This window comes from Glandiceps talaboti, chromosome 18 (genome assembly GCF_964340395.1).
Source record: "Glandiceps talaboti chromosome 18, keGlaTala1.1, whole genome shotgun sequence".
In the NCBI taxonomy this organism is placed as follows: domain Eukaryota; kingdom Metazoa; phylum Hemichordata; class Enteropneusta; family Spengelidae; genus Glandiceps; species Glandiceps talaboti.
In genome coordinates, this window is record NC_135566.1 from 3,061,146 (window position 1) to 3,074,942 (window position 13,797).

General features: G+C 34.6%; 1 protein-coding gene across 1 annotated transcript; it reads left to right on the plus strand.

Annotated features, from left to right (window-relative positions):
- Positions 1–5,947: 5,947 nt before the first annotated feature.
- On the plus strand, positions 5,948–13,542 carry LOC144449242 (uncharacterized). The gene is made up of 11 exons (XM_078139754.1): positions 5,948–6,470; positions 8,220–8,306; positions 8,584–8,693; positions 8,961–9,080; positions 9,399–9,475; positions 9,976–10,113; positions 10,495–10,574; positions 11,298–11,463; positions 12,189–12,395; positions 12,884–13,045; positions 13,437–13,542. The coding sequence occupies exons 1-11, from the start codon at positions 6,035–6,037 to the stop codon at positions 13,540–13,542; spliced, it is 1,689 nt and encodes a 562-aa protein (XP_077995880.1). The 5' UTR covers positions 5,948–6,034.
- Positions 13,543–13,797: the final 255 nt, after the last annotated feature.

Consider the following 13,797-nt stretch of genomic DNA (forward strand, 5'->3'; position numbering starts at 1 on the left):
CGGGTGCTATAGCCCGAATATAGGCCAGGCAATATGTGTTTTATAATATACATCATGCTGTGAACTTGCGGTGGCAGACGACATCATCAGAAGCTGCTATTTTGACCTGCTGTGAACGCGTGGTGGTCACGTGACCATGTAAAAGTTGATGGAACTATTTCCCTAGGGAAATAGTCATTCTATTTTCCTATCACGTGACTGATTCTAGCGAATCATGGCACAGCATTATCACTAGGTATATTATAGTACTGTATATATTTCATCTTTAATTGAACTTAAAGATTTATTTTTGATCATGTTAGTTTTCTTATAAATCAGACATTTGATCTTACATGTATATTTTTGCTAGGGTAAACCCTTATAATGATCATTTTAACATATCGCTGTAAAAGATTGTATTTTAGATTTAAATGTCATCATAACTAAATATTTGTATCAATAAATATTTGTATCAAACTAGTGGTTGCCACTACCTTGTTGATTCTGTATGTAACTGTATATATATTGTACATGTAACTTTTGCTGAGATTCTGTTTGTGATATCATCACATAACCATCCAGAAATATTTTGAGGGGATTAAGCTCCTTTTCTTCACTGGATCATTATATATATGTAGAGAGAATGATTGAGGCAATTAATGTGAAAGAGTACAAATATGTAAATATACTAGTATGTACCAATAACCATGGTAGTATGCAATCTGATTAAAATCTGATATGGTGAAAGCGGCTAGATGTCTTTATTTACCTCTATTTGCATCATGTTGTGTTGTTTGTTTTGTTCTGGATGATCATCGCTATGCTGGTATTCCATGATTTTGGAAATACATTAGAGCTACATACAATATTTTATAATTTATAGATTGGCTTCCTTAAGTGAGATTGACCATATTTTATCATTTCATTGCAAATCTTGTCTTCCACTGTAGCTTTGTTGTTTTTTAGGGTTTTAATAGTTTGTTTTATTTCATGGCTTGATATTGGGTTATCAAGTTCATGTTTTAATGTTGGGTCTAACCTTGTTCTAAATTTGTAACATCAGAATTATTATTTGTAAGGATTCCATCCAGAATTATTTGGATTTAGTAGTTCTTTGTAGTAGTTGTACCACTCACAAGGTTCTATAAGGTCACAACTTGCTATACTGAAAGAGTCGTCGTTCAAGTTTTTTTTTGTTTTTTTTCAAAAAATCTGATGTGTCATCTGATGTGTAAATTTCAATCTCAGCTAGTTGTTTCTGTCCTTTTTAGTAATTTTTTCATTTTGGAGAACATCTCTCTAATTAATGAATTATTTGGCTCATTTTGAATTAATTTGACTGCGTTATCAGCTCTTTCTAAAAAAAAACAGCAACAAAAAGTATTAAAAAAACAGAGTTCTCTCAAGAAAATTGTACAACTGATACTACGGTAGTACTATTCAATGTGTGAGTGTGATTTGCTGGCAGAGGTTATCGGTAAGAAATCCCTGATGTTTGGAAAACACAATTGACATACTCACAATTGATATTAGCTTTATATTAGTACAACGTAAGTCAAAATTATGATTTTGGAAATTGAAAAACAAACCGACAACAGTCAGTATCCCTCCTGTCAAAGAGGGCGCTGTTCATTACTGTCACTGATCGGACTATATAGTCGCATGTGCTCAGTTGTTGCTGGTATCAGCGTGTCAACATTCACGTTAGTCTGGATGTGGTCCCTAGTGGAGGTGTAAATCGTAACGATACCGTATAGGAACTAGACTACATTCAAGTGTAATCAATCAATCAATCAGTTTTAATATAGAGTGCCAGTTTCCACTACGATGTAAAAGTTCACAAGTACTGTACAGTTTACACAAGGCTGTACAAGTTTAACAACTACAAAACATAAACAAGTTGTTTTACTGGACTTGTTTGTTAAAATAACGGATAATGAGATTACTTTTCACTGGGAACCTTTCATATTTTTTTTTTTGGTATTCTAGTGCAAAACAAAGAGAGGGAGAGGGATGAATGTGCCCTACCAATGTCAAATTCAAAAACGCTCTAAAACGCACATTTATAACAATATACTACCTCAGAACAAGAGGGCAACATGACTAACCGATGGAAAATCCCACTTTATTCACCTTTCAATTTATTTAGGACTGCCAGGGAAAGTAGTCTGCAGATAGACTAGTATAAAGTAAATCTTGTCCTAATAAAAAATAAAATAATATAATGATATGTGGACACTCCCCAACCGCCATTAATGTAAAGAAACGTAGATTTAAATCATTTCTTGTACATGTTCTTTTTCTGACAGACCATGGAAGTAGACAGACTATACGAAAGTTTTACTTTGCGATATGGAAAAGCCAATTGAATGTTTCCCGGGAATGTTTCCACTCTGGCATTCAATTACTCACATACATCTAGCATATAGTAAATCCTATATATATCAAAATCGCTTCAATAAGCTTTGAAAGGTAAAGATGGAACTAAAGTACCCGTTTCAGATTAAATCACATCGAAACGTTCAAGTTTGCCAGCCCTGTCAACAGCGCCCTCTAGAGGAAAACTATGCGGGGTCAAAATTTGCATAATTCATGTGACCTCTAAAGCTTCAGACAGCAACAGGTAACGGTGGACGCTGTGAGTGACTCAATGAGATATTTGTAAGTTATTTTGAGTTTCTTAGACGAAAGATTCTTTTACAAATGTATTCGTACCTTTTTGTAGATACAGGGCCTTTGGAACAGAACAGATCATCGAATAATAGACGTCATCGTGTTGTGTTTTGACTTCAACGAATCCGTGTGTAATGTTTTGTATGTGTACATTGTAAGTGTAACCAGAGGCTCTGTACAATAATAATGTTATGGTTGCAGGTGTAATTTTCCTTCAAAATGTGTTATTTTCAATCAAGTTCGTAAAAGAAGTTGCCCACAACGATAAGTATATAATTGTGATGGTATATTCTAACTCATAATTGAGATAGTGTCAATGTCAAAATGGATGCAGTCACAGTGATGTGGAATAGTTATTAAAGTTTATGTAGAAACTAAAATATTAAAAATATTACCCTTAGCTTAATAGTGACTACAGGAAATGTTTTATGAATGAATTTTTGATATCATATGATAATGACTGGGCTATTTTTGTACAGTTTTATTATACCAATGGAAGGAATACCAGATAATTGACTGAAACATTAGAAATTGATACAATACTAATAGTGTTAATGAGAATGTGAAATGATATAAAATGTATTATTGTGATAGATTGCACACTTTTTAGACCACTGTATCAAAGATCTCACTTTTTAGACCACTGTATCAAAGATCTCAGTTTATTGTCAGAATATTATTTTGCATTATGGATTGTGACAGACAGATTTATAGTTGAAGCCGTTGCATAGTTCATGGAAGTACAATAACATGTATAACCCACATGGAAGTATAACCCACGATCTAGAAAATGTTGGTGTTTGTATATGTGTGTACTGTAATCCTGTAATTAAAACAGTTTAAACAGTTCTAGTCAAAGAGCAGAACACTGAACAGAATGTACAGTACTGATGATTTAATCAATCAATCTTTATTGCATAACAACATGTCTTAGCAAGCATGGTGAAGCATATAAAAATAACATACAGAAATAAAGTGATGACTGTGACCATGGTGGTCTCCCCTGATACATCTAGTGTACCACCATGTTATGACCATGCTCCTACCTCCATGCTTTTATTGTGCATCTACTAGCCGTAACTGGGGTGTTATTTTATTGATCAGACAACCACCAATGTATAATTCATTTACAATTGTTAGAATACCAATAATTGGACATTGTACATGTCAACTATTGGTCTATTTTATAAGTAGTGTAGTAAATGGCAATCATGTTTCATTGGGGCACTGATTTTTGGGTGTGGTCCCAACATTCAATGTGATTGGATATATTGCAAAATATGTGTACTACGTACTGCACAATATGGGATTAAAGACTGTGAAGGGTGTATGATATCATTATATCTGACAAAAATGTTTTTTAAAATGTCCCAGTTACAGCTAGTGGAGCTAGCTTAAAAATTAGTGAAGAATAGAACAGAATATTGTATAACTGGTTCTGTATGGTTGGTTCATTGGACTCTTTCCAATTGTATCTATATTGTATATTGGCATCAGTCAGTGCTATGCTTAGTATATTTGAATGTACCATGCTTTGATTTACTGATGTTCAACTATTTGAATGGCCATACCATGCACTGCTTTTCACAATCAGATACCAAACATTACCATTGAGGTATGCCATGCTAAGGACACATTAGTAACTGAGTATGCTTGGCTTCAGATTATGTGAACAATTGGTGGCCAAACATTGCCATTGGGCTGTGTATTGCTTTGAAAAACAACAATGATCAAGTGACCCCAATGGTATTTAATTCACCAAGGTGAAAGCAGATCATGTTGTTTGTTATATTAGTAACACTGTAACATTAGAATGACTGCATTGTAAAGTACTGTATGTTGTGTGAGGAAATAAGACTGCGTTATCAGCGCTTTCTAAAAAAAAATTTAAAGAAAATTATACAACTGATATGGTAGTACTAATCAATGTGTGAGTGTGATTTGTGGCTATCGGTAAGAAATCCCTGATGTTTGGAAAACACAATTGACATACTCACATTCCACAATTATATCAGCTTAGTACAACTGCAAGTCAAAGTTAAACTGAAATAAATATTGAAGACTATTTTGCATTTTGTTTTCAGAACAATGATAAACAGATGGGGTTTTCCTATAAAGTTACAACACAATTTCAGCATTGATTTGTGTGTATATAATTAGATAATGGCCATAGTTTACTAGTACATTTTTTGTATGTTCATTACCGTACATTACCTGTTACTGAGGTGTTGGGCCCTACTATACAAATGTAGTGTGTATATTGTATTGTTTGCCCAAGAGAATTATGATAGTAACCATGCCACAAGTCTCTTTTATACATGAAATTGATAAATTCTCATATTTTCATCACCCCAATAAGTGTAACTGCAGCAATATTGTACACACCATGTATTTGTTTACCAAAATGAAAAATTGGATTCACACAGTCAACAAATTAATTAGAAGCAAATCCCAAAGTTTTGTTGACATCTTGTCGGCATCATCAGGGATGTATTTTTTAGTTCTTTATTTCTTGCTTACATGTACCTATGTTCCACGGTTTTTGATCTCTCTGATAGAAGTATTAGTCTAAATTACCAAGTCTATCAAGTCTCCAAAAATTTATAATGTTTTGACAAATAAGTGTTTCCATATCGACATCAAGGCAGTGCATCAGTAACGTCAAAATAGAATGTGACTAGGAAATAAACTTTTTAAATTTGTCCCCAGGTACAGTGTATTCACTTTCACAGCAACCTTTGAGTACTCACCTTACAAATCCATTTCAGACAATTTCCAGGCTCTATTTCTCAAACTTAAATTTAGACATATTATGAACATTCAATAAGTGTGTACAACATGTATGTGTGTGTGTGTGGGGGGGGGGGGAGATTAGCTAACATTTGTATTTAAAATCTCCCTTTTCCCTTCAAGATAAAATGAATTTGTTCACATTGTGTATAATATTAAAATATATTACTGTGTCAAAAAGTTTTTGTTGATGTAGGTATTGTAAAACCTGACTTTCTATTTAAGTGTTCATGTTTGTGAATTTTTTATTCGTTTCAGGTGCATGCATTATACATGTGTCAACAAGAAGAAGCCAATATATAAAATGTGTAATACCATGTAAACAACTAGATGTAGCCGTGTCATTGACCAGAATGATGTATCTATTGTGAAGGTTATGACTACTGTGATGTGAGATTCCTTAACAATCAATATAGATTATGAGTCTTACAATAATTTGATAGCAGTCATCAATAGGTTATGGTGTTGTATTGTATTGTTCTCACCTCACAGTCAAAAACTTGAATCAATAACAGAACTTACTAGTACTCCTCTACAACTCTAGCTATGTACGTGTCTAAAAACCAAGTTCAGTGACTAAATCGTTGTCAACATGGACGCGGACAATAAAAACCAAGTGAATGAGGTCGACAGTGTTGATGAAGGTGTTGTTGTGGAGTCTAGTAGAGGTGGTGCGAGTGTTGGAAGTCAGGATCAAAATGAAGACGAGCTGTCCACAACCGGTGACGTTGATTACAATCAGGGGTATGATCTCAATGTGGAAAATACTGAAAGTCAAGAACAAGAACAAGAACAAGAAACTGTCAATTCCGAAATTGGAAGTGAAAAGGAACATAAAGATGCTGGAAAGGAAACTTGTAATTCTGACATTGGAAGTGCAAGGGAGGAAGGAGAGAGAAATAAAACTGATGAATTGGGATCATTAGATAAAGATCTAAACAAGAATGTTGATTTTAATCAAGTCCAGTATGGATTCAATGTCAGAGGACACTATGAACATAATAAGATGCTGACTACTTTAGTGGATGGTAAGTAACAAACTGTTGAATCTCTGCAAACAAACAACTCACAGGGACACTCTTACTTTCCAAACTTAACCACAGAGACATCATGTGCACAATATGGGAGGGGGAGGGAATCTAAAACAGGTTCTCATATTTTCTGTGTAGGCTGCACAAGATCTTTGCCATAGTCATAAACCAGCGTCAGGCCTCATCAAATTTTGATGCGTCACTACAAATTGTGTGTGTCATATTGGCTTAGAGGACACACTGGGCCTCATTATCGTGTCATCTAAGCCATACACACCAAGACATTTTCATTGTGCAGGAGAAAAGTGAGTCTGGCTTGCAAGAATGCTCCCTGCCAACACTGGTATCAAATATACACATTTTTCACATTATCCATGCAAAGTACAAATTATACATGTACACCCCCCCCCCCCTCCCAGATATGGATATCCTGCTTATGTACACATATGTCTCACTAACTTTCGGCAACATGCCACTAATGATTGGGATTTATTGAGAATAGCATGTACTAATTTCTCTATGTTTGTGAAATCAGTCCCTGTTTAGCATTGTAATGTCTTTGATAGCCATACATGTAGTAACATAACAGTAAATTCTAATGACCGACAGTCTGAACTCTCATTTCAGAGTGATGAATAGATGACACCAAAGGAAATTGTCTCATTATTCTTTTGTAGACATTGTCATTGTTTGTTTACAACATAAATTGTCATGCTTCATTCCCATCAAATCCCTTGTATAGTAAGAATTGATTAAGTATTAAAGACACTGGCTTGTTCAGTTATATGGATTATGTAACATAAAGTCAAACCTTTCTGTTCAAGTTGATCACAAATTTATGATGCCCTGACAGTATATCAGACTCATACAATGAAAAGGAATGGTTCACACAACAATTAGTTATAAACTTAATTGGTAATGTAGGATCCAGTTTTAGGATCAATACAAGATGTATCCTCTGCATGTTCACTGTAAATTTAAATACTGAAAAGTGTTTGTATTTATGTAAGTGTAGTCTAGAAGTTATCCGTGGTCCCACTTCTCTTGGATCTCTCTCCTCATCTGTCAAATGGGTATATGTACATGTAGAACAACATTCCATGCTAAATTTCAAATTCTACAGCTGCTAGACTAATGCTAGTGCACAACCATGAATATATAATTAGATGTTATTCCCTGATATTTTTCATCATTCAGCCAATGAAAATATGAGTGACCTAAGAGGTCTTTGTCACTATGAGTTGCTAGAGGAGTAGTGACAACCCACGAGTAGTTTTCAGCCGAATGAAGAAAAATATTGGAGAATAACATAATTATACCAGTGTCAGTAATATCAAAGAAAAATCACGGGAAAGTAATGGCACTTTGAATGTTTTGACTCCTATTTCAAACACAGCAGAACCAGTGACATGGACAAGTGTTGTTGTGACATAGACGTACATTGTCGTTACTTAGAACGACCAGAGTATATATTCCATATTTTTTGTTCAACTTGGTTCATGCATGGTATAATGTAATAATAAACACTGACCTCCATGGTGCAACTGTTTCAATAGTTTCTAACACTTATAGTTTCCATTGCTCACTCTCAGAGATGAAATGATACAGCACAAGTGAAATACATACTAACTTTCAAATTTGTTTTATTCAACACAAGATCATTCAATTGTTTTCGTTCTTATTTACTGTAGAAAAAAGTACTATACAGAGTATACAAATCTTTGTATATATATGTTTTTATTACAGTTACATACAATCCAAGAACTAGAGAGTTTATCTTCTTAGACACAAGAGGTATATGTACTTGGAATAAAGATGGACTTGATAACACAGGTAAGTAACTGATGTACAGGATCAAGATTGGTGTGGATGTGGTGTTGTTTGTATGTGTAATGAGTGGTCTGTGGGAAGCCTGTTTCTTATCTATCTAAACTGTTCTTGGAAACATAAAATGTGTATGATATGCAGTCTTTTGGCAACCTTCAATATTTCTGTTGTAATTTAACATTTGATGTGTATCATTCATCAGATCTTCCTGACAATAACAGTGTCTTATCTTAGTATAATTCTTTGCTAATGTAGTGTTATTTGTTACCCTCTTTTCATGCAGTCTGCCGACCTATGAGTTATCCAAAATACCAGAATAATGTACTCAGAAAGGTTGTGTATGCTAGGAAATACAATGTCTACTTTTGTCTTGGCAAGGACTTCTCACTCAGGGTAAGTCTTCCAATCATTGGTGCTTTCTAACTTTCTGATATGTTTAAGAGAAACCAGTTTTCCACTTACTATAATTTTGGTGAAAACAATGCTAATTTTGGCTGCCAGATCATAGAAAATACATTCTAAATTTTGATAAGATTAGGAAATTTGATTGCTTAAAGTTTTGATAAGTTTATTAATATTACATGACTATATTTTCTGTATATATTTCCCTGCATTACCCCCTGGCCCATCTTCAATTTACACACGTACCTTAAATTTCAGGTGTTAAACAGAAATTTTGATGAGACTTGTCATGTGAGTTCAGACCTCAGTTCTGTTATGTTTCTACTGTTTAATCCAGCCAGAGATGAACTGATTACAGGAGGAGTAAAGGGTACCAAGGTAAGTCAAGTATCACATACACACACACACACACACACAAACAAACAAACAAACAAACAAACAAACAAACAAACAAACAAACAAACAAACAGAAAATAGATTGAAGGATTTTTTAAAATGCTTTTTCATACACAGCTTATCCTGTCATTGCCATAATTGTCTATCATTAGTTATTATTGATATATGATATTGATTTTCACTGACAGTTTAAATTTGCCAGATTTTTGGTTTTGATGACGTGATATCATTTAGCTCCAACAACCACTGACAGCACCCTCAGTGTTGCATTTATAAAATGTACTTCATATTGTGTTTCAGATCTGGGAGTTCAGACAGGTAGCAGACAGAGTGTGGAAAGAAATCAAACCAATGGCCAACTATGCACTCTTCTTGAAGTAAGTTTTGTGTGATAATAAACAACATAAAATGAACAAGATATTTAGATACAGTTTGTGTAAAGTCAGGGGGAGTTCATATATGAATATGTACAAGTAGATTACACAGTGCCGGTCCTGCAGGAGGAGCGATCGCCAGACCCAGGAGAGGGGTCGAGCAAAAGTATGTCCCTATTCTTAATCACTGCCCATGTTAAGTCAATGGCGAAATTGGTTTCAAGTCAATATCTTCGCTATTATCCAATTTTTGTGAGATTTTCTTCGCTTTTCACGCAGAACAGGGTAAGACATAGGTACATAACAAAGAATTCTGACGATTTTATTTCCTATCTCAGTAAAGTTAGATTTACATTTTCAGGGGTAAATAGTGACATTCTGCCTATTAGAATTGGGCCAAGGCACAGAAACACAAAGAAAGAGTTTCAACTTTAAAATGAAGGACCTTTGCTTTTCAGCAACCATTTAAAACCACTTTGCGACATTGTTTGTACTTTTTTCAGGAAAGAATTAACGAATGTAGGTGGTAGTTGGGTAAAGAAGGTTGAATTAGACCAGCATTTACAACACCTATACTGTTGTTCAGAATCTGATGTACATTGTTATGATATGGATGGTAAATTACTCTTTAAACTTGAACAGTAAGTACCAGTGATCTATTTATCAAAATCTTTTACTTATTTTAATTGCTGTTGCTTAATTTTCTTGAAAAGGGTCATTGTCTGTAAGTAGTGAGTGAAAGACTGTACTGAGTCTGTGCTGTAAATGTTGTTTGATGTACTGAATCTTATGAAAAGGGTTATTGCCTGTAAGTACTGAGTGACAGTCTGTGCTGTAAACTGAAGTTTCTCCTCTACTCATATGTAATGAGTCATAATTGTTTAATGAACTTTAATGTGATATTCCTAGATAATCCCTCACTGGATGAACATTGAAGAAACATAGAGCCCACAGAATGGGTATTACAGGGTGCAGATATTCAATTGATTTGACTTGATGTTTTACTATGTTTTATTTCCTAGAGCCCACAGAATGGGTATTACAGGGTGCAGATATTCAATGAAAGCTAGAGTTCTGATAACATCATCAGCTGACTCTGAAGGTATGCAAAAACATTGAAATTATACTGTCAGAATCTCTGAAAATGAAATGAAGCCAATCAACATTATTCAACAATGTCAATGGTAAAAACACACTTAGTATAGCACAATGACTACTATGTCCTATTGTGATATGGTACTTAGGTTGACACAACAAAAATGACAGTTACAACTAAATACTGAATTAGAAAAAAGAACTAAGTACACCAGAAAAAGAAATAAAAGAATTCAGATTTACTTTAGATGTTTGTATTACTTACTACAAGAAAAGAGATCACCATCTATATGGTATGTTTAATAGTAGATGCCGATCTTGACATGGTACAATTAAATTAAAATCCTCTTTCTCCCAACTGTACTCCGTTGTGTACAGACAAATACCCCCTAGGGAGAAAGGGGACTAATCTTATCTTGTCAGTAAAGTATTTATTTATTTATGAAAGTGACACAATTTGTTCTACTGAGAACTTGCTTCACAAAAATTACATGTAATCATATAAGGCATTCTCATGATTTTTTTTGCTAAGCTAAATACGGTCAAAATTGTCACTTTTTCTTGTTTGAGTTTTACCTTGACCTTGAAGTTACAATTAGGCTTTTGGTTTCTAAAGTTTTCAGTTTCAGTGTTTGTAATCAATCCTAATAAGTCAAACATCATTTACATTTCTGTAGTTAGCCCAAACTATGTACGTGGTTATTAACACTAATCTTTATACATACCACAGTGAAAGTATGGAGTTTGACTGGTGGATTAGTGACAACCTTCCGTGGCCATGCCAAGGCTATTACACAGTTGTTGTTACACCCGGAGTGTTCCTCACTTTTCTTGACATCATCACTGGATGGAACAGTCAGACTCTGGTCTCTAGATATCATGGAATGTCTATATGTGTAAGTACTCCCTTCTGTGAACAAAGCAGTTTAGGTTCTGGTATAATTTGTATATATTTCCATACTCTTAGACTGTATTATACCATAGTTTGATGGGGAACCGTAGAAACACACCAAAATGCCAACTTAGCTAGATGTACCTACTGACTGATCTCAGTATATAGTCATCATCTATCATAGAGTACAGTCCTCAATTGTGGACCAAAGGCTGCTCATGAACAGCACTCCTAGTGGCCAAAATATATATCCTTTTGTCTTTCCTATAACCAAACTATTCCATGAACATAGCATGCATATATAGCTAATGATGTATTCTAGTTATGTACATAATAGGTATTCAAAGTATCATAATCAGACAGTAGAGGGTTATGGTGATGTAGTCTAGAACATACCGATACATACAGTTGTTACCATATATACCACCTGTTGTATAGTGGTTTAACGTATACCAACATATCTATATATCACATGATCACTTTAGTTAATACATTACTTCTAATAAAGACTTAGTACTTAGCAGCAGTACATGTGTCTTGTGTCTGTATGTGTACGACTGAATGTATAAGTCTACAGACCATAACAACAGTCACTGTTTTGATGCACACACTGGTTAGTGTATGTGTAATGTTGAATCATAGGGTCTTTGGTTAAATTGCCTGTATAATGTTGTACTTGACTTTTAGGCTTATATGTGTGATGGTGTACTTGACATTGTGTTTTTGTAGGATTCAAGCAGCTACTGAAGGTATTGAATGGATGGGACTGACCAATGATCGTTTGTTGTGGACAGCCACTAAGAGAAATCTAAATGTATGGTCTCTGAATACATTCACTACCTTCTGGGCATTGGGTAGATGTACTGTAAAACACATTTCACTTGTACATGGTGAAAACAAAACAAGTAGAGTTATGGCAGTTGGTGATGACAGTAGGTAAGTAGAGTTATGGCTCCTATTACTGTCTTATGGGGCACTCTGAGAGCCTATTACTATATGGGGAAGTCTTTGCTGACCTATAGGACAGTCCCCTTTGGATTTTATTACTGCCCTGTAGGTCAATACAGTAGAGATCTTATGCTGCCTGTTTCTGTTCTAAATTACAGGCCCTTATGAGACCATATTGCTGTCTAGTACATATATACATGCATGTACTTGTTATTAACAATACTTAGTCTAGTCATGGTGGGTTATACTTCCATGGTCTAGTTCAAGTTTTACTGTTCAGTCCTATTGTTATCTAATAATACAACAGCTGTGTAGGGACCAAAATAGATTGTTAAAAACTCACATTGTTTTATAAAGTTATCTTTTGTATTACTATGTTACCCATCAAAGATAAAAATAAAACCACAGAATGAGCTGACAAAAACTTCGTTCATACTATTTTTTATTAATTGCGTCTTTATATTGATTTATTTCAGTGTGAGATTGATATCCAAAAAAGACCAGAAGAATCTGACAACTGTACTTCCTCCACCACCTATATCACCACTAGAACAAATCAAAAGTGTCACATACAATAGAGAATACAACTGTGTCTTCATACTCATCAATGCATTTACTATATGGGTTTATACAACCAAGTAAGTAACATACTCACAGACAGACAGACAGACAGACAGACAGACAGACAGACAGACACACACACACACACACACACACACACACACACACACACACATACACACACACACACACACACACACACACACACACACACACACACACACACACACACACACACACACACACACATATACATACATATGAATGTGAGCCTTGGTAAATATTCACAAGAAACAATCACACCTTATTGGTTTTAATATTTACCATGAATTTACATACTACTGTATTACAAGTTTTCTTGAATAAAAAGTTTCTGAAAAGTTTGAAGAATTTTGGTTGTCATGAAAGTCTCAAAATGTAAATTAAAAATTTGTTTATTGAAATCTTGTTATTCTATGTGTCTATTAGAACTGACCCAGCAACCCGTACAGATACATGGAATTTGTACAAACTACAAAAAATGTTCAGACAAAAACATAAGAAAGAAGAGGAAGAAGGCGACAGTGCAAAGTAAGTGTTAGTAGTATTTTTACTAAAGGCTTTAGAACTCATTGTAACAGAGGGGGCACTCCAGGGGATAAGATGGCACTGTACCACAATTTGTTTTGGTAACTCTAGTAAACTGACTGAGGAATTTGGATAGATTTTACCTAACAACCATCCTTCACAACACACCAGTAGAGAACCTATAGGTAAACTGACAGGGGAACTTAGGTGGATTTTACGTATTTAGATTGTACCACACTAAACAAAACACCAGTAGAGAACC

Bases quoted from the DNA above. Each gene is read 5' to 3' on its own strand.
- LOC144449242 (XM_078139754.1), top strand. From the start codon at position 6,035: ATGGACGCGGACAATAAAAACCAAGTGAATGAGGTCGACAGTGTTGAT. The intron at 9,476-9,975 runs GTAAGTTTTGTG...TACTTTTTTCAG, and splicing joins AACTATGCACTCTTCTTGAA to GAAAGAATTAACGAATGTAG. The intron at 11,464-12,188 runs GTAAGTACTCCC...GTGTTTTTGTAG, and splicing joins ATCATGGAATGTCTATATGT to GATTCAAGCAGCTACTGAAG.